The 25,342-nt window shown below is 45.8% G+C and overlaps 1 protein-coding gene across 3 annotated transcripts in view; it reads right to left on the bottom strand.

Moving 5' to 3' along the window:
- Window positions 1–3,095: 3,095 nt before the first annotated feature.
- The window catches only part of NOTUM (notum, palmitoleoyl-protein carboxylesterase), a 39,970-nt gene continuing 17,723 nt past the window's right edge, over window positions 3,096–25,342 (bottom strand). For all 3 annotated transcript variants that reach the window (XM_029599057.1, XM_029599056.1, XM_029599058.1), the window contains exons 5-12: window positions 22,663–22,723; window positions 21,245–21,303; window positions 19,271–19,373; window positions 18,867–19,058; window positions 18,674–18,774; window positions 18,435–18,582; window positions 7,366–7,413; window positions 3,096–3,988 (exon numbers count right to left, since the gene is read on the bottom strand). In XM_029599057.1, coding sequence (XP_029454917.1) covers window positions 3,682–3,988; window positions 7,366–7,413; window positions 18,435–18,582; window positions 18,674–18,774; window positions 18,867–19,058; window positions 19,271–19,373; window positions 21,245–21,303; window positions 22,663–22,723 — 1,019 coding nt within the window. In that variant the 3' untranslated portion in view covers window positions 3,096–3,681. The remainder of the gene's footprint in view (window positions 3,989–7,365; window positions 7,414–18,434; window positions 18,583–18,673; window positions 18,775–18,866; window positions 19,059–19,270; window positions 19,374–21,244; window positions 21,304–22,662; window positions 22,724–25,342) is intronic.

Here is a 25,342-nt window from a genome sequence, read left to right as displayed (position 1 = left end):
TGGAAATGTTGACCCAACACTTTGAAGCGCAGGTAGTGCTGATAGTTCCGGCGGATCGGAATGTGAAGGTACGCTACCGTGAGGTCCAAAGACGCTAGGCACTCTCCTTTTCGAACAGCCGCCATAACCTTCCGCAGAGTTTCCATTCAAAACCGAGGGACCCGGAGACTCCGATTCACCTTTTGTAGATCGAGGATTGGATGAAAGATGCCCTCTTTCTTGGGAGCCACAAAGTACACGGAGTTCCTGCCCCTACCCCGCTCGGACTCCGGAACTGGGACAATGGCCTGCAGCTCGAGAAGGCGGTGCAAAGTGTCTTGAACTTCTTTGCGCTTGCAGCAGGACGACACGCAAGATTCCACAAAGGCTTCTGTAACTGGACGGGAAAACTCCAAGGCATAGCTGTCCCTGATTACTTCCAAGACCCAGCGATCCGAGGTGATCCTTTCCCATTCCGTGTAAAAGTTGGATAATCTGCCTCCAACAGCTTCGACGAAGGAATGGGTGCTCATGGCTTCATTGGGAGGATTTGCCTCCCCCTGTCCCGAGACTTCCTGTGTCCCGTCCGGGGCGACATCCCCTGTGAAAGGACTGCTGGCATCCTGGAGTCTGTTTAGATCCAGCAGAAGAAGAAGAATATCTGCCAGTCCGAAAGCGGCGCATATCCTGGTAACGGGGCCAAGGAGGAAACACCTTCTTTGAGGATCGCCTATCCTCCGGCAGACAATTGCCCTTGGTCTCCCTGAGTAGCTTAACCAACTGGTCAAGTTCCTCCCCGAATAGGAGCTTGCCCTTAAAGGGGAGGTTACAGAGTCGGGATTTCAAGGACAAATCCGCCGCCTAGTTCCGCAACCAAAGGAGTCTACGTGCCGACACCAAGGTCACCATGCTACGTGCCGACGTGTGCACCAGATCATAGAGTGCGTCCGCCACATATGCAATGCCCGCTTTCAAGCAATCAGACTGCAACGGACCACCACCAGCGGCTCCTGAGCCAGGCGCTGCCTTCTGTACCCAGCAAAGGCAAGCTCTTTGCATCAGGCTGGCGCAGACTGCCACTCTGAGACCCAGAGCGGCTACCTCAAATACCCGCTTCAATTAGATCTCCAGTTTGCGATCCTGCATGTCCTTTAAGGCAGCGGCACCAGTCACTGGAATGGTGGTTTTCTTCGTAACTGCTGAAACTGCCGCATCCATCTTCGGAATCTTGAGAAGATCCAAAACATCTGACGATAGAGGATAAAGCTTGGCCATAGCCCTGCCAACCTTGAGCCCCGCATCTGGGGCGTCCCACTCGCGAGTGACCAGCTTGCGGACCTTTTTGGGCAAAGGAAAGGAAGAAGTCGGTCCCCGAATACCATCGAGCACCGGATTAACCCCTTCATTATCCGATTCCTCCTGAGAAACTTTAAGCCCCAAGACGTCCAAAACCTGAGGAATAAGGGGGCATAGCTCATTGCGCTTGAACAGACGAACCACACTGGGGTCGTCACCCTCTGGGTAGAGGATCATCACCATCTGGATCATCGTGTGGGATATACCCAAATCCGGGTTTGGGTCCAGATCCCCATCCAGATCTGTATCTGGCACAGTATCAGGATCCGGTGCAGGTCCCGGTCCCAAGATCGGGTTCAGCCTTTGAAGTCCCCTGGGAGAGCTCCCCACAGGAGAGTCTGTTGTACCAAAGGCTGCTGGGCTTCCACAGACTTTCCCCTCTTTGGAGGTGGCTCCGAAAGATCCAGCGGCCAGTCCGGGTCTCCTGTGCACCGCCTGCTTCCTAGCCAGGAAGGCTTGGTGCATAAAGCCGAATAAACTGAGGAGAAAAATCTTCTGGCTCCTCTGCTGCTCCAGTAAAGGCATCTGGGTCACCACCGTCCATCCCCAATGGAGGATCCTCCCCCATGGGGGCTAACACAGGGGAGGGGCATCCCCCCACACACACAAATCGGCCCTTGCCTCATTCCCCTCCCCCACGGGAGGGGAAGTGATTCCTGATGAGCCCTCCCGGCCCAAGGAACAGTCAGGGCAGAGAGAACCCTCATCAAGAAGCTGATTGCGTGCTCCACAGGCACGGCAGGGTGCCGACTTGGTCCAGGGCACCATCTTGAAGCTCGCGCTGACACGCAGTGAAAAAAACGCAGTGGCCATCCGGTGTGAAGAAAACGCGCGCTTCGGCGGCGCTAGGAGAACTGTGGGCAGCAGGCCCGAAGTTTACTGTCTGTGACGGAAGGCAGGCCGGCTCTGAGTAAAGCGCTCGCCTCAGCGGGGCGGGAAACTCTCACCAGCCAGCCTGGAGCCCCGGGAGCGGAGGAAATAGACAGGAAGAAAGACCTCCAACATACCCCCGCTGCAGGAGGAGGCCCCCGACTCCTTACCTCAAAGCCAAGACACCGTGTAAGCCGAAGCTGCTCTTTTACTTTTTTTTTTTTTTTTTTTTTTACTAAAAAACTTTAAGCTCACAAGCCTGGAGTCGAGGGAGCAGCTTCAGAGGTGGATAGCCAGGAGCCCCTGGCCTAACCACCGAACTGGAGCGGGCGAGACCCAAGTCAGGTGTGTCCAACACCCCAGACGCCCGGCTTCCGATGAGGGATGGCCCACGAAGGTGCCTAACACCTCAGGAACCAGCCGAAGAAAGGAAAACAACAAAAAGGAAAATTTTCTATCTCCCTAAACTAACTAAAACTAAGACTGCAGGAGTGCACAACTACCAACTGCTGGAGTCAGAGAAATACTGAGGGACTGCAGGTGGCACTCTTGTATATATGGCAGTGCCCAAAGTTTTGCTCTCTGACTCCATCTGCTGGTAGGGATACAAAACCCACTTTTCTGGACTGACCTGGGTATGTTCAGGAACTGTGAGTTTATTACAGAAGAGGGGGTGTGAGAGTTCTGGGTTCAGGTCTCTTAGAAAGCCTGTGACTATGGGCCCCTCTCTGACCAGGGTGTGATCGACAGGAGCAGCTGTAGTGTGCCCTGCAATCTAGTCTTGGGAACATCAGCTCAGCGCCATAGCTTTGGCAAATGTGTCTTTTCTGAACCAAACAATACCAAGGAAGCTTTGCTGTAGCCAGCAGTCATGAGAGAGAAGCAGCTACTTTGCTGTTGATAGTATAATGAGTTAGGAAGCCCTTTACAAAACATGCACTATTTACAGTTTTTGAGCAGCCACTCCATGCTGCACTTATAAATATGATTTACATAATAAAATAAATAGGACCTTAGTTCCAGCATAGCAGGAGAGAAAAAAAAAAAGGATACCCAAGACAATCATTCTTCTTGTGGTTCTTTGCTCATGAGTCAAGTAATGACAGCCAGTTTGGATGGGGAGGCAGAACCTCTCTCCCCCCCGAAACAATGAGGTGGTTTGGTGAAAATACTGACCCAGCGAGATCACGTGACCTTCTTTCACATCTCTTTGCCCGGGACAACATCCAATGCTTTTCCACATGGGCTGAGAGTCTCACTAACATCTACCAATAATGTTTATTTTAATGTTTAATGCTGCTCCCTTCTGTCTTCCAGGTCCTGCGAGAGCAGCGACGGAGGACCCCAGCTGAGGCTGGGCGTCCCGCTGTCAGAGGTAATAGGTTGCAGAACAGGAGTATTAGCTTAGTGTCTTTACTTGGGATGAGTTTTTGGGAGAGGCAGGGGCAAGGTCCATTCCGCCCCACCAGGATCCTTTTAGCTGCCACTGTTAAGCATTCCCAGGAGTTTGGTGGGCTCCAGGCCTTGCTGCTGTGCCATCTTCTGCACATCAAAGCCCATGTGCATCAGAAACTGGATCACATTCATCTCCTGCCCGCTCAGTTGATCCCGGATGGTTGGACACGAGGGATTGCAATGAGGCCAAGGGCAGCTGTCTATTAGGTGGAGTGGGCAGCCTTTCAGGGGGGATTTCCCATTCTTGTTACTGTCATGCAGGCTTCGGTCCCAGCAGTGAAGGGCACGAGGTAATGAGGTGCCTTTTACCTGAATGTCCATCCAGTGACTGCAAAAGCCAAACAAAAACAAGGCCTATCCACGTTAAACCCAGAAATCATTCCTGTCAATGACAAATATGCACAAAAGGACAACGAGAAACCCTGGGAAAGATATGCACACCGAGGGCCTAAGAGAGATACACAGAAAAGAAGAGTCTACAACGGGCTGGCTTTACTACTTTTCTGTCTCAGCAGAGGAGAAAAAGGAATTGCAACAAAACTGTTCTGCTCTCCTTGCAGAGGTTCAAGCAAGGGCACAGCAGCCACCACACACTGTAATTTTGGGCTGGCCTGCCCTTTGGCTTGTTAAAATAGGCAGGACAACCCGAGACAGGTAATTTATTTATTTATTTTTGGTTAGGCCCTCTGGGTTGGCTCCAGTTGCAGTGGATGTCCTCAGCAACCCCGGGAGTGACATAAGAATCGTATCCTCGCTGGAAATCAGGCTAGTTTCTTTTCTGATGTTAGTTACTTTGGGAGGCTGGGTGGGTATGTGAGTATTAAGAGTTGGGATTTTTAAAAATAATTTATTGTTGTTTAAATGGTTGTGGTGGTAGCTCTGTCCTGCATGAGAATGGGGGAGGTTTCAGCTGGGCACCTTCCTATTAATGTTTATTAGGTTGATATCTTTATGATGTCTTTTTTTCCTAGGATGTATAATTAAATATTGTATCTTTTTTTGTTCTGCTTTGGGCTGGACTATGTCCAAGGAAGGGGGTATAGAAATACAACAAAAAGTTTAGAGGCCAATATTCAGTTGGCTATTCAGTGGATAAGTTGTCCCACCGGAAATCCACAATTAAAGTTATCCGACTAACCACATCGGGATAACTTTAAACATAACCAGATACTTTTTTGAATAAATTGCCAGTTATGTACAAAATTTCTTTCCCGTTGTAAAAAACACCCACATCGCAGGCCTACAGGCCCAAACCTGTCCCTTGTCTCCCTCCCGTCCGAGTTTCAAAGGCTCTACAGTTTTGCTGCCCCTAAACCAACACAGCCGATTTCAATATTTAAAAATAATTATTGGCCGGGAGTCCCCCCTCCCTGCTCCCACTTTTTTTTTTTTTTTTAATTCATAGACTTCAAATCATCACCCCAACCCTTTCCCTTTTATGTCCTCATGCCCCGTACCTTCCTTTGTACCAGGTGCTGCATAACCTTTGCCTCCTCATCTAGCATCTGATTGAATTATCCCGCTAAAATAATTTTTATACCATTCTGTGGGCCATTCAGTTTGGAATTTAACAGTACCTTATACTTTACTTAAATTTATTATTTATGGTTGGAAAGTACGATCACGAAAAACGGCATCTGACTGACCACATTAAGTGTACTGCATTTCGTGAGGTGCATGATGCTGGATCAACCTTTATTACAAAAAGGTGGATTGCTGAAAAATTAGCTCGAAGTGAAAGCTGGGTTCAGAAGACATGGGGCAAGTCTCCCAATGAGTGTTTTACAGAATTTGGTGACAGTCGATCACTAAAATTGTCTCGAAAAAGCCAAAAACGTATTAAAATTCCAGCAACAAGCAGATAAAAAGCTGTTACCAGGTGGCACGAACAATTTTGGATGAGAGGAAGAAAAAAAGTTGATAGAGGAACAGTTTATCATTGTTGAGTCAGGGTTAGTATCCAGACGTTTCATTTTATTTCAAAACCATTGAAAAGCGAAACCCATATCTAAGACAGGCTCTGGCTGGCGAATTGGTTACGAAATTGGGATGAAGAGGATTTCCTTCATTTAGCGCTTTCCAACAAATTTTTCATTTGTTCAATTTGAAAACCAAATTTTCAAAATGATAGAGTTTGGTAAAAAAAACTTTGAATGAAATCAGCGACAAGGAACATTATCGCCAAACTGTCAGAAATCCTACTTGCACTGCTCTTTTTGTCATGTTCCCAGTAAAGAAAATGTTGTGGGTAATGAACGAAGGTAGGGAATCTTGGGATGCTGCCTATTTTCGGAATACAATTTTAGTCAAAAAAGTTATCCCATTTTTTAATGATCCGGAAACGTTTTGGTAGAATGCAAAGCTACTGTTGCTTATGATAAGGCGCCATGCATGCAAGCCAACGCTACGCCAACAGCTGCTTAAAGAAAATGGCATTGACTTTTGGCCAGGGACCTCTCCAGACTTGAACGCTGCCGAAAACATAGGAGCCATTAATAAGGATGAGGTGGAGAGTTTTAAATGTTGAAGGAAAGTGGCCAGGGACGTTATTCCACTGAAACTTTGCGTCAAAGTTTGGAATTGGTCTTATTAAATTTACCGATTTATTTCAAAATTTGTTGTATTCATACCCTGCCCGTTTTAAAACCGTTTTACAAGCTAATGGTGGGCACACCAACTGTTAATTATATGTTGTTTAATTCCGTTTTGAATGCTTATTAAAATGGCATATTGCATGTTTCTATCAGATTTCTGATTACTGCTACAATGGGGGAGGGCAAAGGTTATGCAACACCTGGTTGAAGGCCTTCTTCTGGATCGCCGTAGCCTCCATCGTAGTAGCATAGCAACGGTAGAAGCGCTGGGCCAGGATCATGGTAGGAGGCTACCACGATCCAGGAGACGACCTTCTACAAAGGAAGGTAAGGGGCAGGGGGGGCATAAAAGGGAAAGAGTTATGGTGGGCAGTGGGGGGGGGGGGGGTAGGGTTTGGAGACTACAAATTAAAAAACAAAACAAAAGGGGAAGCAGGAGAAGGGGTGGGGAGGAAAGACACCCAGACAAAATAATTATTTTTAAACATTGAAATGGGCCATTTTGGTTTGGGGGCAGCAAGTTCGGCCCCACAGGGCCTTTGAAACTCAGGTGAGAGGGAGGTAGGCCTGTAGGCCTGTGATGTATGAGTGGGGGGGGGGGGGGGTGTTTATTTTTACAATGGGAACATAAATTAACCGGCTATATTCCTTTGAATATAGCTGGGTAAGTGTTAAGTTGGACAACTTTAGCCCTGTTCTGCAGCAGGTCTAAAAGTTATCCACCTAACTAAGCTGGATATACCCAATATTTGGCTAAGTTACCTGGTAACTCAACCCCTCCCCAGAATGTCCATAAAACACCCCCTTTTTTTATCTGGCTATAATTTAGCTGGATAAGTGGCTAAATATGCCAATTGTGCTATTTAGACGGGTAACTTTTGAGTTATCCATTTAAATGGCTTTTGAATATGGATCTTAGTGAATTAGGCCCAAAGTGTGGTAAGAGATATGACAAAAAAAAAAAGATGAGACACCTCCTCACTGGATGCATGCCCTATGGGCACACACTGTGGGAGTACAGGAGAATGCAGCTACACAGGCACACACACTACACGAGTGGGAGGAAGAAAGAGAGGCCGAGAAAGCTGAAGAGACATTCAGACAAACTCACCTGCGTGTGATAATCTCATGTGACAAACAGGCTGGAGCAAAGCTAGCCCTGCAAGAAAAGACATGAAGAAGCATTCAGCCGACTGTCCAGGATATGTGTACATTGTATGAATCACAGATGGCCACCGAGTCACCTTGAGTGGGTTGAGTCTCCCATGTGAACAGACTGATTTTTTTTTCCTAACCTCTAAATGCAAGTATTTTATCATTTAGTCTGTGAGGTCTTAACATGTAGGTTTCTAACTCATAAGATGCACAAACTGCAAAGTATTTCTGGAGTTTATTTCTTTAATAACCCTGATCATGTATTGGGCCCTGTGCAATGCATGCACACAGAACTACAATGAATACCTGCCCCAAAGAGCTTCCAAAATGGGTACCTGAGACAACAAGAGAGGAAGGGATATGCCTGAGTACCTAGCAGAGGCAGCGTGTGAACTCTGACCCTGTCTTCCAAGTCTGTGCTGCCTATGTAGTTACAAACAAGACATAGATTATATTAACGTACCCAATGCTAGCAGATGACTGTAGACTGCCATTCCTGATGCAACACTGCAGAGCTGACCTGATATCAGGTTTTACTCCCCACTCCCTCAGGTGAAGAACCTCTGTATTTCCCCTAGGTTTTCCCCTCACTTCCCCCCAGCTAAGAATCCTCTGTGCATCTCCCAAACTTTACCCCATCACTTCCTCACTAAACTAAGAATCTTTTGTACTTCTCCCTGGCTTTCTCCCCAAGCTAAGGATCCTCTGTGCTTCCCCCTCCCCACCTCCCAACAAGGATCTTCTGTGCTCATCCCAGGCTTTGCCCGCCACTTTGCCAGCTAAGGATTCTCTGTTTTTATCCCAGACTTTACCCCTCACTCCCTCCAGTAAGGATCCTCTGTGCTTATCCCAGGATTTAGCCTCACTCACCCCAGCTAAGGGTCTTCTGTGCTTATCCGAGGCTTTACCCCTTACTCACCCCAGCTAAGACTTGGAACATCAGGACTTGGAACATCAGGACTTGGAACATGAGGACAAGACAGGGAATCAGGAACCAGACAAGACATGGAACTCCAATGAAGACCTGGCGGAGTGCTGGAAGATGGGGCTTCCAGGAGCGAAGAACTCCAATGCAAGGCAAAGCAGAACTGACCAGGAAGCCCTTTTATAGGGCTAACAGGAAGACGCCCTGGAAGACGTCATCAGGTGGGACCCGAGGCACTTCCCGCTGCGGGCCCTTTAAATGTAGTGAAGAGGCGCGGCCACGCGCCTAGAGGCAGGCAGGAGCAGAGACAGACCGCTAGCAGCGTCTGTGCTGCAAGGGATAGTTCAGGGGTGGCCCCAGGCCGCAGGACAGGGCCTCAGATAGATGCTGGCGGCTCCCTGCAACTGCAGGAGAACAAGTCCGTGGCAGTCCGAGCTGCGGCAGCGCGGTGGCTTCCAGGCCACTTGGGAAGAGCAGCAGCAATATCCTCCCGGCCGCAGAAGGGTGGCAGAAGCTCGGCGGTCACCCGACCACATAGGTGGTCCAGGATGCGGCGACTCAAGCCACGGAGGAGCGGTTAAAGGTCGGCAGCAGGAGCTTCAGCAGCTTCCCGGCCGCGTCGGGGAGAAGGCAATGGAGCAGAAGAGATGAGAGGCTGCTTGCGGCACAGCCCACAAGCAGTATCACAACAAGTTTACTCATGATTTAATGAGGATTTTCGCATACACAAAAGAAAATGTTCACACAAGTTAATGCACCTCCATGTAAACGCCATGTTAATGAAGGCATTAGCTATTATTAGAGCCCCGGTTTCCTGCAGCAGATTTTTCAAGATTCTGTGGCAAATTTGTATACATCTGCATACATTTGAAATTTAAATTTGTATAGAGTAAAAAACAATACATTAAGTCATTTTCTGACACATCTGTGTTCAGTTAATTTACTTGGTTCTTTAGATGCAAATGGATCTCAGTGATTGGGGCTGGGGAGGAAGAAGGGGAAGGGATCTGGGAATGGGAAGGAGATTGCAGAGGAAGGAAATAAAGAAGGAATCTTAGGCAGGAGGGGTAGAGAAAGAAGAGATGGAGAACCGGTAGATGTGGTGTGTTTGGATTTTCAGAAGGCGTTCGACAAAGTCCTGCACGAGAGGCTTCTAAGAAAACTAAAAAGTCATGGGATAGGAGGCGATGTCCTTTCGTGGATTACAAACTGGTTAAAAGACAGAAAACAGAAAGTAGGATTAAATGGTCAGTTTTCACAGTGGAAAAAGATAAAACAGTGGAGTGCCTCAGGGATCTGTACTTTGACCGGTGCTTTTTAATATATATATAAATGATCTGGAAAGGAGTACAATGAGTGAGGTGATCAAATTTGGGGATGACAAAAAATTATTCAGAGTAGTTAAATCACAAGCGGATTGTGATGAATGGCAGGAGGACCTTGCGAGACTGGAAGATTGGGCATCCAAATGGCAGATGAAATTTAACGTAGACAAGTGCAAAGTGATGCATATAGGGAAAAATAACCCTTGCTGTAGTTACACTATGTTAGGTTCTAGCTTAGGAGTTAGCACCCATGAAAGAGATCTAGGCGTCATAGTGGATAACACATTGAAATCGTCGGCCCAGTGTGCTGCGGCAGTCAAAAAAGCAAACAGAATGTTGGGAATTATTAGAAAGGGAATGGTGAATAAAACTGAGGATGTCATAATGCCTCTGTATCGCTCTATGGTGAGACCGCACCTTGAATACTGTGTACAATTCTGGTCACCGCATCTCAAATAGGATATAGCTGCACTGGAGAAAGTGCAGAGAAGGGCAATCAAAATGATAAGGGGCATGAAACGGCTGCCCTATGAGGAAAGGCTGAAGAGGTTATGGCTGTTCAGTTTGGAGAAGAGACGACTGAGGAGGGATATGATAGAAGTCTACAAAATCATGAAAGGACTTGAATAAGTTAATGTAAATTGGTTATTTACTCTCTCAGATAATAGAAAACTGCAATGATGGCAATTAATAAACAATAGTAACTTGTGATTTATCTGTTTGGGTACTTGCCAGGTTCTTGTAGCCTGGTTTGGCCTCTGTTGGAAACAGGATACTGGGCTTGATGGACCCTTGGTCTGACCCATTATGGCATGTTCTTATGTTCATATGGAGAGTGAGGAGAGGGGAAATTCAGTGAGGAGAGAAGAAGAGGGAGGGAGGGAACTGGTATCAGGAGAGGGGAGGAGATGGGAAGATCGGGGAAGGGGAGGCTAGAAGAAAGGGAATATTGGGAATAAGGGTGGAAGAGAAGGAGAGAATATTGCGATGATGAATAGGAGGAGGAAAGAGGAAGGAATAGGGATGGGGAGAATGAAGGAAGTCACAGCCCCCACATCACCCCATCCCCTCTTTCCCTTATTGCCCTTTCCAAAGCCCCTTTGATCCCCTTACTCTCCCTCTTTCACTTCCTCCTCTCCTCCAATTCCCCCCATTCACCTGGATTCACTTCCTCCCATACACTGTTTCTTTCCCTCCCTCCCCCCTAACAAACCCTCACCACTTACCTGGTTTCCCCCCCCGAAAACACCTCCATCCCCCCACCCCACGGTTCAGTCACACCCCTCCAGGCCCCACAATCCCCATTCTTTTTGTTCACTTCCTCCCTACCCCCTCCAGATCCTCTCACTCATCAGCTCCTACCACTTCAGCCTGGCAGCTTCTCTGGCGGGTGTATGTGTATTATTGAATTTGATGTATTTCCTTTTTTTTTTTTTTTAGCACTAAGCAAGTTGATATACAATTGAACAATTTACAGGTATAAAATAACAATAAAATAAAATATGAAATATAAAGTGTCCATAGGATGCTTTAAACATATTTAAAGTTAATTGTAAAACTGAAAAGAGATTCTTCAGCGAATGTATGTCCAGACTTTGGCTCATTTAAATGATACAATGCATAATATATGCAATATAATACCGCATAATATATGCATTATACACCTGCATAACGTGACAATATATGCGTAACATAAGCAACAGCACACTTCAGGGTTCACGGAGAAGGATGTAGATAGAGCTTCCAGTTGCTAATAGCTCTCAGCCTTGGACTTCATCCCGCTCAAAATTCTGAGGCATGTCGTAACACTCTACATATACCACACCTAGGTGTAGGTGGCACTGTATGGGGCACTGTCCATATAGTATCAAGACCCCCTACTCTTCCCCAGCAGCTCAGGAGTAAGTTATGCAGCACTCTGTGACAATCTATATTTTATTTATAATTCAAATTTGATCACCAGCTTCACATCATGGACCATGAAGCAGACTACAAATAAAAAAACTCCACAATAACTTTACATAAAATATATAAACCCCAAAACACAAAACAAAAATATATAATACACATTTTTTCCCTTAAAAAAAAAAAAATATGAGCCCTGATGCACGAAATTCGAACCTTTTCTATTGGAAAAGAAAGAGTACAGTTAGGGGTCACGAAATGAAACTCCAGGGGGGACGACTCAGAATCAACATCAGGAAACATTACTTCACAGAAAGGATGGTGAATGCCTGGAATGCCCTCCCGGAAGAAGTGGTGAGGACGAAAACAGTAAACAAATTCAAAAAGGAATGGGATAAACACTGGATCCCTAAAGGCTAGAGGTTGGAAATGAAAATAGGGTGTATGGGGGTAAGCTACATGGAGCAGCAGTTACTACCCTTTACAGAAACGATCAAGATTACTACCCTTAACCAATTAGCTTTCATTCTTTTGACACAACTGCAACATCGCTCTCCACTTCGACGGTGGGGGAAAATAGGGGAATTGGATTCAAACGGCCTACGCTAGGCCCTGACTTATGGTTCAGGGTACAGATACACAGACATTAGGGATAAAACACAAGGACTGCTTCTTTGGCTAAGTCCAAAAGCAAGGCATGTTCAAGCAGCATTGTCTGAATTATCAAGAAGGCTGCTCACCCCATAAAAATATTGCTAGCTGTACTTTCTTATGAGTTTGACAGGTGCTTGGTTTTGATTGTAAATATTACTACCCTTAACATAAGGTTTAAGGGTAACCTGCACGGAGCGGCAGTTACTACCATAGAAACTTGCTGGGCAGACTGGATGGACTATTTGGTCTTTTTCTGCTGTCATTACTATGTTATGTACAAGAAACAACTACAGTACCTGAATGTAATCTGCTTTGAAGTACCAAAAAGCGGAATAAAAAAACCAGATAAATCTATATAAATAAAAATGTTAAATAGTTTGTACCAAATTGCTAATCTCAGCAACCACTTAACCGATTGCGTTCAAATTTGGACACAAGTTTCACCTCACATACGGCAAGGATCTTCTACACTTACATTACATATATGTCACACCGGGGGCTGGTAAAAAAGTTTAAAATTTGGTTCCACAAAACAGCGACATCTGGTGGACGTAAGCGGAAGCTCTTACACCTTGCACAAATGCTCACACCCCACACACACGGAACCAATGTTTGCGATTCACACACCCTCCGAGCAGACACAAAACTACCCTCCTCACATCCCCCCGCACACATGCCAATTGTACTTATTTCACACAACTCAAAAAACCCACAAAATTCCAGCATGCTACACCGGGAGGCCACTCACATGCCACATGTTTGCAATTCCCACACCCTACGAACTCACACACAAACACCCTCCTCACACCCCCCCCACGCACATGACTTTTCTACTTACTGCCCTCAACCTCAGAACGCATGGAAAACTGCAGAATAGTTCGGGCTGCTCCAGCGGGGGGGGGGGGGGGGGGGGGAACACCGCTCCGGGACACATCGTATACACTATGGCTGTTGGCTGCCAGCAATCAAAATGGCGCCGACGGCTCTTTCCCTTACTAGGACACTCGGGAACGCCAATAGCGGCAGTAGCGCATGTGACATAGTAAGGGCGAGGGCCCGTCGACGCCATTTTCTGAACTGGCAACCGGCGCACCTTCGTCCTTACTATCTCAGCGAGACGACCACTCCTATTGCTCCACCTCGAGGGCCCGGCGCCAAAACTTCCATGCCAGAACGAACACCTGCTCCACAGACTACCATTTTTGAAAAGTATCGTCGGGCCTGCAGGGGGGGGGGGCGTGGGGATGTTCTTGCGTCCATGTTCGGGGGGAGGGGGCCAGGGGGCAGTTCCGAGATTCTGCAACTCTTGTGGGTTAGTCTATTTCACCGGCCTGGGGGGGGAGGGGAGGGTGGGGGAGGCTTATATAAACACAACGTTTCTGTGGGGAATACTTTGGGGTGCAAAGGGGGAGGGCACACACAAACACATACACAAAATGTGCACCATCTCCGAAAGGTTACAAAACAGCCCTCACCAGGTGGGGAGTCACTGAGGTGACAGTGAGGGGAGGGAGAATGAGGAGCGAGGTAACTGTAAGGGAAGGAAGAATGAGGGGAGAGGTGAGTGTGAGGGGACAGAGTTGGAGTGGGGACAGGGGAGGGAAGGAGGGGGGAGTGACCAAGGGGGAAGGGGCAGGGAGGGCAAAGAATCTGACTCAGCCACCGCAACGCGTGGCAGGGGTCCGCTAGTAATGAAATAAATAATCAAACAATATAAACCCTGAAATTTATACCATCGCTCACTCCCCAAAATACCCCTCCCCTCTCTTCCTTGCACAAGCAACCCCCCCCCCCCCCCCCCCGTAGAAGAGTAAGCCTGGACAGAATCCCTCCATGCAGATGGAACACCTTAAGACCCTATAATCCACAGGGATCTCCTCCCTCGCAGGTTACACGAAAATTTGCTGGAAGGGCCGGGTCTTCATCTTCTTATGAAAATGTAAAATAATTGAATTGAACCAAATATTCAGTGGAAAAGCAATCCACAATACTGGAGCAAAGCACGAAAATGCACATTTTGTAGTACATGCCAGTTGCGCCGATGGGCATGCCGACACTGTCAACAGGGCTTGCTGAGAAGATCTCGAAGATCTCCATAGCCCATAATATAAAAGCAGCTGTGCCCAGGGCTTAACCTGTAGACAGAAAGGAAGTGGAACTGTGGAGGGGAAGTGAGCTGGGTGGGGCCAGAACCAGTTTAGACCTGTGCAAAGGGGCGGGGCCAGGATCAGGCGTGATCGCACGCTCGCTCTCTCACATACACACACACGTACACATATCCAAATCAAAGCCATGTGGCTACCCTTGTCTCAGGGTAAGCAGCTCTGCTTCCTTCAAGGGATGAGGGGCCATAAGTGATCCATGCAATTACTGGGTCTGTTCTGTTTCCTCAAGGGAGCCAGAACTGATGTACACTGTCGGCTCAGCTCCGATTTTTTGGGTCCTAGAAAAAAAGTGGCAGAACGCCGTTCTGGGTTGTTCTGCCAGAAATTAAGGCCTTGGTAATGGACACAAAAAGGGGTTGAATTTGTAGAAGTTTGAAAGTTGTGATCCATTCATCAAGACCAGGTTGGAACCTTAACAATTGACAATACTGCTCACAGCTTCCAAACTTGTGCTAATTCACGCCTTTTTCTTTTTGTGTCTGTTCTTTGCTCTGCAGTTACTGCTTCAATATCACCCCTTCCCCTTATTCAGTGCAACACAGGAGGAGTTGGGGGGTGGGGAGGGGGAACAAGAGAGGAGGGGTGCATTAGGGAGAAAAGTGGCTGCTCTCTTTTCTGTCAGGCCGATGCAATATCAGCGCGCGAAAAACAGGCGATCACGATTAAGCGCCTGCTTTCCTAAGGCACGCCCATCCTCTTCTCCTGGGCACGCAATGCAGTAGGCAAATGAGCCACTGCATTAAGGAGGTGCTAGGGTAAATTCTGCATCCCCAGTGCCTCCTTGGCTGTGCACGGGTTAGAATAATGGACGCTTGTTAATTGAGCATCCATTTTCCTAACCTGACCGCCAGCAACTTTTTAAAAACATTTTTTTTTTGTTACTCCTTTTTTTCAGTTCCTCCGACTTAATATCACCGTGATATTAAGTCAGAAGAACTACAGAAAAGCAGTATTTTCTGCTTTTCTGTTAACTTTTGGGGCTCCTCAAGACAACGCCAGCTCCAGGGCTGGCGTTAATTTATGACAGTAAAAATGTGTGCATCAGGCGCACATTTATTTTTTACATAAGGGAGAATAGCTAATAACCTCATCAACATGGTATTTACATATGATGAGCGCTATTAGCTTTGCGCTGGTTTGGACCCGCTAATTCCCTTATTGCATAATGGGTTATGGACGCGCGTCCAACTACGGATTAAGCTGTGTGCTAGCCCAAGCGCTCGCTATTGCATCGGCCTGTGTGCTTCAGGCTCAGCACTTCTCCTTCTTTACCCTGCAATCTGCCTGGAGGAGAAGGGCAGGAGCAGGACACTCCTGCTGCTCTGCCTCTTAAGCCTGAAAATAAGTGCTGGAACTGCCTTTCACCCCCATTCCCCCATCAGTTAAGCCTTGGATGTGCCAAAATATAATGGTTTGCCTCCATGTAGATGTTTAACCATTATGGCAAGAATCTTAAATTTAATTCTCTGCTCCATAGGAAGCCAGTACAATGCAGAGAGGACGGGAGTAATATGATCAAAACTCTTTTCCCCTTCTATAAAGGAGTGTGGCCATGTATTGCAACAGTAGCAGTTGTTTTTAATCATATAGCTGAAAGACCCTTGTGAAAGGTTCTGCAATAATCAATTTTCCCTAATACTAGTGCATGGGGAAACAAGCAGGAAATCTTTCCTATCCAACAGTGGCCATAGCTAATGAATTTAAGAACATAAGTTGCCATACTGGGTCAGATCAAGGGTCCATCAAGCCCAGCATCCTGTTTCCAACAGTGGCCAAGCTAAATACAAGTATCTAGCAAGTACACAAACATTAAATAGATCCTATGCTACTAATGCCAGTAATAAGCAGTGGCTATTCCCTAAGTCAACTCCTCCAGGAACTTGTTCAAACTTTTTTAAACCCAGCTACGCTAACTGCCTTAACCACATCCTCTGGCAATGATTTGCAAAGCTTAATTGTGCATTGAGTGAAAAAGAATTTTCTCTGATTTGTTTTAAATGTGCTACTTACTAATTTCATGGAGTGCTCCCTAGACCTTGTATTATCTGAAAGAGTAAATAACTAATTCACATTTACCCATTCTAGTCCTCTCATAATTTTATAGACCTCCATCATATACCCCTCAGCCATCTCTTCTCCAAGTTGAACAGCCCTAACCTCTTTAGCCTTTCCTCATAGGGGAGTCATTCCATCCCCTTTATTATTTTGGTTGCCCTTCTCTGTACCTTAGGGTAACAAACATTTAACATGGGACACCTGTACATCCATCTGGCAATTGATTGATGAGATTGCCTCAGTAGAAATACAAGTCTATACAGGAAACAAGATGGCCACTGGACACAAGACGCACAAAGCTGGGAGGACTGGATAGCTAGTCCAAGCAGCTCACAGCACCAGGCTGGAGGAGAATTTGACAATGGATCCTTACAAAGCCAGGAGCTGGGTGTCTTTTGTCTATCATATAACTAAGAACAGAGGAACATAATCCTAATCCTGAAGGACAAACGGTTTTGTTTTTCTAGGCACTCAAGCTGTGCAAATGAATCTGATTTTCAGACCAAAATGTCTGAATGTGTGCCAACGAACATTCATTGTAGATATCCTGAGAACCAGGCCTGTTTGAAGCCCTCGAGCTGTGCATCTCTGGCCTAGCAGGTATACAAGGACATCTTGGTCTTGGATCAGGCACTACCTTTTTGTTCTGATGCTAAGGATAACTGAAGGTCTATCAAGTTGAAATAATAAACAATACAGGATTCAGAGTCTCCACTTTAGGTACATTTCAAGAAGAGAGTTTTCAGCGGTCCACATAGGGCTAAAACGTTTGTGTATACAACGTACTGTACACACAGACTTTAGCCCAATTTTTCAAAAGCAGACTTACACGTATAAATCCACTATAAAAATTAACCAGTGCATGTGGAATCTAGGGCGGCACACATGCAGGCATTTTCACTTGCTTTTCAGCTGCCTCAAACGATAAATGTTGGAAAGGCAGGTTATAATTTTTTTAATTAATAAATGTGTACATGTAAAGGTATACGTATACATTTGAAAACCAAGAGTATGTGTTTAAATGGTTTCCCCTTCCCTCCAGAACACCTCTATCTAGTTTGCATATAAGTATGCAAGGACAATTTTCAAAAGCCTATTTATGGGCAAAAAACTGGGTTTTGTGCCGGTAAATCCTTTTGAAACCTGAGCCCCAAGTGAACATGCCTATTGTCTTTGCCGGGCCTATGGTCTGCCTCTGCCCATCTATTGGGGTAAGTGCACTGTGAACATACTTGATTCCGCTTTCAGCTGCACACTCTACAGTCACAGGCTCCATCAGCCCTGGGGCTTCCAGCAGCCTCCCAGGCTCTGAATGGCAGCTGGGGCTGAAATGTGCCCCAATTATGCTACGTAGAAGTGGGCACTCCTTCAGCATATTGCAATTTTACTAATGCATGTGACAGACTCATATCTCATTAAACAGCCTGTGAGACATCACAGAATGCACAGTATGACAGTAGATAAAAGACTCCAAGGCCTATCGAGTGTCTCTGTCTATTGGGATATCACTGACTTTACTCTCCCTTGTACAGTGCTAAGGCTCCTCTGTGTTTATCTCAGATCTTCCTGAATTATTCTACAGCTTTTGCCTCCACTACCTGCCCTGGGAAACTATTTCTTTATGCTACTTCTGAATCTATTCCCTTTAAGCCTAATCTCATGACCTCTTGTTCCAGAATTTCCTGTTTGCTGAAAAAATGTTTTCCTCTTGTCCATTATTTATACCTTTGTGGTATTTGACTGTTGGCATTACATCACCTCCCCTCCCCCCACTACCAAGGTGTTTAGTCTCACCTCACAGATCTTATGGTGCAGACTCTGCATCATTTTGGACTTTGCCTCTACTCGGTCTATAGTTTTTTGAACGTGTGGCCTCCAGAATTTAAAATACTTGAGAAATAAAAACTGCCATGCTGGGTCAGACCAACAGTCCATCAACTTATAGAAAGGCATTATTGCCCTTTTATTTTCTTGCAGATTAAAGAAAGCCACTTACGCCACATGCTTCAGGGTGCTCCTCAGCTCACGGCCCAGGTTCTGAATGTACAGCCACTGCCCCTCCTGTACAGGCTGTCCTGTCAGGTGTACATTGTCCACAGTCAGTTGGGCTTCATCAAACAGCCACTGCACCACAAAGACAGGGCCTAGGGAGACACAGGACACAAACATCCAGGATATGTGGGGAAGTATGAAACGATCACATGCTCTGTCTCACTCCTTCCCTCCTACACTTACATCGGAGAGTTGGGTAAATTTTATACCCAAAGAAGCAGTTCCACTCCTCTCCCTCTTTAAATTGCTTTTTGCAGCGTTCAGGGACAATTCCATTCCAGTATCTGGAAGACAAGGAAACACAGAAGTAATACAGAAGACATGAGCAATATGGTTGGACAGCACATGGGATGTGCTTGGGGAGGTCACTCTGTACCTGATGCCTTTGCGGATGGCCTCTGTTGGGGCACATGTGATAGTATCAATGCAATCTGTTTTTCGATACTGTTTATTATCAAGAAACCAGCCAGAGTCAGACAAGCCTCGGACCTGAATTGCAGGAAATCCCATTTCCTCCAGCTGCTCAGCCACGCGATCCACATTCAGAAGCACACCTGTACCTCCAGCACTGCAAGCAAAAGGGCAGATACAGCATCAGTCAATAACAAAGATTGACATGGTGGGGCCTCTGTGCTTTCAACATCTTTGCTAATGGGGCCCTCCTATGCCTCAACTCTACCCACTTTACTTCCTCTACAGTCTGGTCTCAACTCCAGCCTTCCTCCCTCTGGTTGCCCTCCCTTGCTACTGTGTATTCTTGGAGGACCTCAGCAAATGTACCTGCTTCCTGCCAGCAGTAGCACCTTGGCAGTGTCTAGGCCTTTTCCCAGCAGCTCCTTCACCACCTCCTGGATGATAAGAGCACCCATAAAGGCATATTCACCTGGAAATGAGAAGCAAAAAGAGTGAGAGAGCATCCAGGCTACTGGAAGCTGATGTACTCGGAGCAGTAGCTCAAAAAAACCTGCTCTTCAGGGGATTGCTCCTGCCCCAAATACTGCCGCATCCTTCCTGGGGCCCCCCCGAGGTGAGAGTGTTAGGGGATCTCACCCGATCAACTTGTCTTGCTGACCTCATCAGACGTGCTGGGGGCCTTTTTAAACTAGCGTGCTGTGGTGCGCAGCCGCCAGTGCACCGTCAAAGCCGTGGACCAAAGGGGCGCACCTCTTGTAACTTTTTTTCAGTTGGAGATTATGCTAAGATAGAGGAGGGGGAAGGTTTCTGCTTCTCCAATTACACTGACGCCAGTTAAGAGGACCTATGGATGGCCTCGTGCGACATTCAAGTTTGTTATCGCAAGTAAATTTGAAGCAGCTGAGGCATCATTAAGCCCTGGTGCACGCTTCCCTCCACCATCAGCCCATCCTCAGCTGACTGGGAGGAAGGTTAGAAACCTTGAGTCTGGCTTGGGCCCCTTAGTGCTGGAAATGGGGTGCCAGTCAGATACAGTCCAAGAAGAGCCCTCTGTTTTTGATGGTGTTCCTCACTCGGCCCAACTGTCTGATGGAACCAGCTATAATTTCACCTGTTTAAGATGATGATGGTCTTTGTCGATAGCCAGATTCCAGTTCCAGAAGGCTACATTGCCACCACGGCCTCTGAGTGGGCTAGAAGCTGGAAAGACTTTGTTTGAGCCAGCTGATATCTCGCTCAGACATTTGGAGGGTAGTTACATGGTTGGAAACCTCTCGGCATGTACCTTATCTCAATTACGTGCTTTTTCTGCTGGTGTTTTAGCTAAATTGTCCGATTTTGAATCTAGGTTGGGGGCTATAGAAGCTCAGATGACATCTCATTTTGCAATCTAATATGACAGCTGGTATTAAGGACAATTTGAGTTTACATTATATGTATGAGTTATTGGAAAACTAAGCCCCAGTTTAGGAAATATATTATTGAAGTTTTACAGTTTTCTTAGGATAAAAAGTTTTGAGTTATCTAACTGTTACTGTTTACCTGATAAGAAAAAAGATTCCTAATACAGAAGAGGAAGCCTCAGATGTCTTAGCTTTTACTTTTACAAACTTTCTACAAAGTTCTCAGGATAATATTCCAATCAAAGCTAGACTTATTATTTTGTTTGCTTTGGAGTCTGACAAAGATTTAGTTTTCCAGTAGTATTTTAAGCATAAAGAAGCTTCTTTTTGTGGTCAGCGGATACAGATTTTTCCTGATGTGGCCAGGGAGAACCAAGTTAGAAGGAACTTATTTCTTTATCTTAAACCACATGTTCTCAATTTGAGTGCTTCCTTCTTTCTAAAGTTTCCCCGTAAATATGTGGTGATTTATCAGGGTCATACGTTTGTTTTCTGACCCTGTTCACTTAAGAGACTTTCCTTTCTGAGAAGATAGGTTGATTAGTGACGTCTAAATGAGGCTAGATAGGTTCAAATTGTAATGCATGGACAGTATTATCAGAGCAGTTGTTTTTTTCCTTCCTTTTTCTTTCTTGTGTATTTTGTCCCCTTTTAAAAGGAGGACTTGCAATGAATTTATTTGTTTTCCTTTTATGAATATGTGTGGTTTACTTTTATAAATAATGTTTTCTTTGGTTTTAATTCATGTAAATGATGTAAAATCTAATAAAAATAGAGTAAAAAAAAAACCTCTACCGTCCGTACATCTAGACAGAAAGGGTCAAAAATGTGGCATTCCTCCTCCTCTGCTGAAGAGGGCCACAAGAACACCTCCTTCCCTCCTCCCCAACACAATTATGATGTGCCAGAAACTCCAGTATTTACTACCATTACTCACTTTTCTCAGACATTGGCGATGATCCACTCCACACGTCACTAGAGCAGTAAGGGATGAACCTGCACAGACATGGGAACAGAGGCCAGATGTAATATAAAAAGTCTGTCCACAAGGGGACTGCAGAACTGCTTCGGAAACAGTATCAGTTTCAATTGACCCCTCAGTTGTACCTATTTCTCATTTACATACTGTCTTACATTTTCTTTCTTTCTCAAATTGGAATCACTTTAAATTAATTTTGAGGATTTAGATCAAGGAACACAAACAATATCCCTCTGTAATAGAATTGATTAGCCTGAGTCTGACAACTCTGTCTATGACAGTAATCAGAAGCTAGGCCTTAGTGGACTCAGGGTTCTCACATTGACACACATCATGTGACTAACAATTGTGAGAACAGGAAGAGTAAACACTAGGAGGACCATATTCAAAAGCTATTTAGACGGATAACGTAATAGTTGTCCATCTAAACTGCTTACCTGGCTATATGCAGCCTTTATCTGGCTAAATTCTAGCTGGCTAGTAAGTTAGGAAGCTAGAATTTAGCAGGATAAGTTAGGGGATGTCCAGGGGCATAACTGGGATGAGTTGAATTAGTCGGCTAAGTTAACTGGCTAACTCCAATATTCAGAGTTAGCTGGATGATTTAGCCAGTTGAGTCTGGTTAAGTCAAAGAGCTGTCGTAAATTTAGCCAGCTATAGTTAGCCGGCTAACTAATTAAGATAGCCGGCTTTATTCAATAATCTGGCTGCACTGTTGAATATGCCTCCAAAGTTAGCTGGATAAGTTTATCCAGCAACTTTGCTATTCGGATTGTCTAAATATAGACCTCAACATGTGTAAACCCTGTGGGGAGGGAGTTCTCACCCAGAGCCATGTTTTGGGAAATCGTGCGTTTTTCAAAACACACTTCTGATGCAGAGATGAAAAGGGTATAATTAACAAAGACAGCGTGGAGAGATGGCAGAGGGACAGACAGTGAAGGAGAACCCTCATCAACAGAAGCAACTCAGCTGCCCTAAGAAAAGTGTTTGTACTACATTATTATTATTGTAACTAAGGTCTTTGCTATATCTGTGTATTCTGCACTGCTTTTAGAAGTATAACCTAGCATTAACAATAGACACTGCTTATCCCAGTATCTATTGTGTGCTGACTTAGAGTGTGAGTGAGTGTGGCTTTGTGTTTTCTTAAATAACAGATCCTGTCAGGAATGGAGCATGCAGGATACTGCTTTGTGTCTTGGAAGTGGTGGATCTCTCTGGGAGAGTTGCTCAGGGCATACTGGCCTTGTACCATGAAGTTCACCAGTGGAACTGCCTGGAGGATACCGACCCTTTGTTTTTTTTATCTCACTCGCACAGAGTGAATCTGCAACACCCCTTTACCGCCCTATGTGACCTCGGTCAATTCTTACACCATATTAGCATTCCACCAATGAGGATTCTCTTCTGGCTGAGAAGACAGGATTCCGGTGCCTGAAAATCACAAAAAATACACATTAAATTAGGAGATCCACGTAATGCTTATTTGAAAAAGAGGAGGGCAGATGGGATGGGACAGCTGTACAATCAGAATAAAAATGCAGATGTGGACAGAAAATGTACTTCTACTCAATGAAGATGCAGAGCCATTCTCTGCATCACGGGAAATGTAGCAGCATCAAGGCTCCCAGCAGGCTCATCTCAGATGTCCTAAGATTAAACCTAAAGTTGGGACCCTTAGCCTGCAAATTCAAGAGTATGTAGCAGAATAGGCAGACAACAGCTTTTCAGGAATAATTTTCTAAGTAATTTATCCAAGTAAATACGTTTTTACCTGGGTAAACTGCCCTGTCTGAAAATTGCTCACCTCTGCTTGGCTAAAAGTATGCACCAGCTTCATTTACTAATGTTACCACTACCACATTCGCAACTAGTGCTACTGCCACCACTGCCTGCTACCACTGCATGTCGTCTCAGATTGCCTTACACCTGCTGCCAAAACCAGTGTTCTGCTATGGAACAGAGTTCAAGCTTTTACAGCCTAGTCGTGATTGCTGATCTGTTTAGATTTAGGCTATCAGGCACACCTTCAATTTGTCAAATTATATTCTGCCGCCACCCAAAACTGTTTACTCCTTTGTAATGTGATGCTACAAATGACCTACTTGGAAGCTCGTTTTCCAGCATGCTGTCACCTGCTTTGAACAAATCTCACATTCAAAAAGGCAGGGTATAAATCCAAGAATAAAATGTCACCACTGCTACTAATCCTACCGCCACAGCTATTGCTACCACTGCTGCTACTACCACCACTGCCACTGCCATTGCCATCACCACTACTGCCATTACTACTATCACTGCTACTACAGTTTATCATTTCTAAAATTGCATTAGACATCTGCAGTGCTGTACAGATGTACATAACAAACAATCCCTGCTCCAAGGAGCTTACAATCTAGTCAAATATGCATGACAAACAAACGTCTGTGGGAAGTGTATTTATTGTAGAGAGGTGGTTAGAAGTCAAAAGCAGCCTCAAAAAAGGTGAAAGTTTAGATTGGCTTTGAATAAGGCCAGAAAGGGAGCACGACGCACTGACTCAGGAAGGCAATTCCAAACATGTGGTTGAAAGTGTGGAGTTGAGAAGGGTGGTGGAGGAGAAGGGCATAAGTAAGAGTGACGTGCCCATTGAATGGGGTTCACCAGAGAAGAGAAGTAATGGACAGCAGCAGTGAATGCATTTGGAGGGAAGTAAGAAAAGCTTGGCTAGGCAGTGTCTTATTGTGGATCGGTAATTGCTTAAAAGACAGGAAACAGAGGGAAGGACTAAATAGTTTTCCAAATGGAGAAAAAGCATTAGTGGATTGTTCCAGGCATTTGATCTAGGACCTGTGCTGTTTAACCTAGTCATAAATGATCTGGAAAAGAGAACAATGACTGAGGTGATAAAACTTTAAAATAACACAAAATTATGCAAGGTTGTTAAAACAGTAGCAGATTGTGAGGAACTGCAGAAGGACCCTGTGAGACTAGGAGACTGGGAAACTGAATGGTAGTGTGGCACAGTAAATGAGCTGTCAAGGCTTCTTTCAGTGGTTTTATTTATTGTGTACAACAAATTACAGCATATTTGCTTACCTTCAGCAGTTATCACAGATACAATCACCATTCAGATACAGAATTCACTTTTAGGTCAGCAATGTTGCACAGGAGCTGCCTTCTCCTGGAGACCTGTACTTGGTCTCCTGATCCCAGTTGGGCTCTGCCTCTTAATCTCCCCAGCTGGGTCCCACACACAGGACTCTTCCTGCTCAGCAGGGTCCCACTCACAGAGCTCTCTCCCTCTGAGGGATTTAGGGTGGATGGTCCTGCACAGGTTAAGGAGGGACAGTAAGGCCACTCCTTCACATACCCTCCCCCTCAACTTGAACTTGTTGGGGCAAGCGATTTCACTCACCCTGGATCCCATCCAGGGAAGTGGCTTCACTCCCCAGTAGACTCATCCTGGCCTCCTGCCAGTTAAACTCTTGGTTAGTGATATAGGGTCAGGCTTGCTCACTAGGTTTATCTCAAATACCACTATCATTACAGTCACCCACTGGGTCCTTTGCTCTGGATCCACCCCCAGTCCTTCAATTGAGTACTTGTACAGCTCCAGGTTACAATTCTCCTCTGGCCGGACTCTCTAGACTTTCTTTGGATGCTCCAGTGATGGCTTTTTTTCCAGTTGTTGCACAACTTGCTCTCCTTCAGGTTTCCTCTCTCTTTCAAGTGTTGCCATGGCATTTTCTGACTCATCTGTGCCATCTCCACCTGCAGCGCCTCCATTCTGCAGTGGTTGTGTTTGGGCACCCTACAGTGCCTTCCTTTGGCCTCTCTATAGTGCCGCTGTCTGAGCTCTCTGCAGCTCATCACTCTGGGCTCCCGGTAATACCCCTTTCTGAGCTCTCTGTACTGCCTCTGACTGGCTCCATTGTACTGCCCCCTTCTGGGCAGGCTGTATTGCCTCTTTCAGGCCAAACTGTAAAGTTCCCCCATGAGCTTTCTTATATCTCAGACTAAGTCAGTTTCCTTGCACTCTGCTCTGCTGCTCTTGCCCCTCGGGCTCTCTCT

Source organism: Rhinatrema bivittatum, chromosome 4, assembly GCF_901001135.1.
Source record: "Rhinatrema bivittatum chromosome 4, aRhiBiv1.1, whole genome shotgun sequence".
NCBI lineage: Eukaryota > Metazoa > Chordata > Amphibia > Gymnophiona > Rhinatrematidae > Rhinatrema > Rhinatrema bivittatum.
This window is presented reverse-complemented; position numbering and strand designations above follow the sequence as displayed.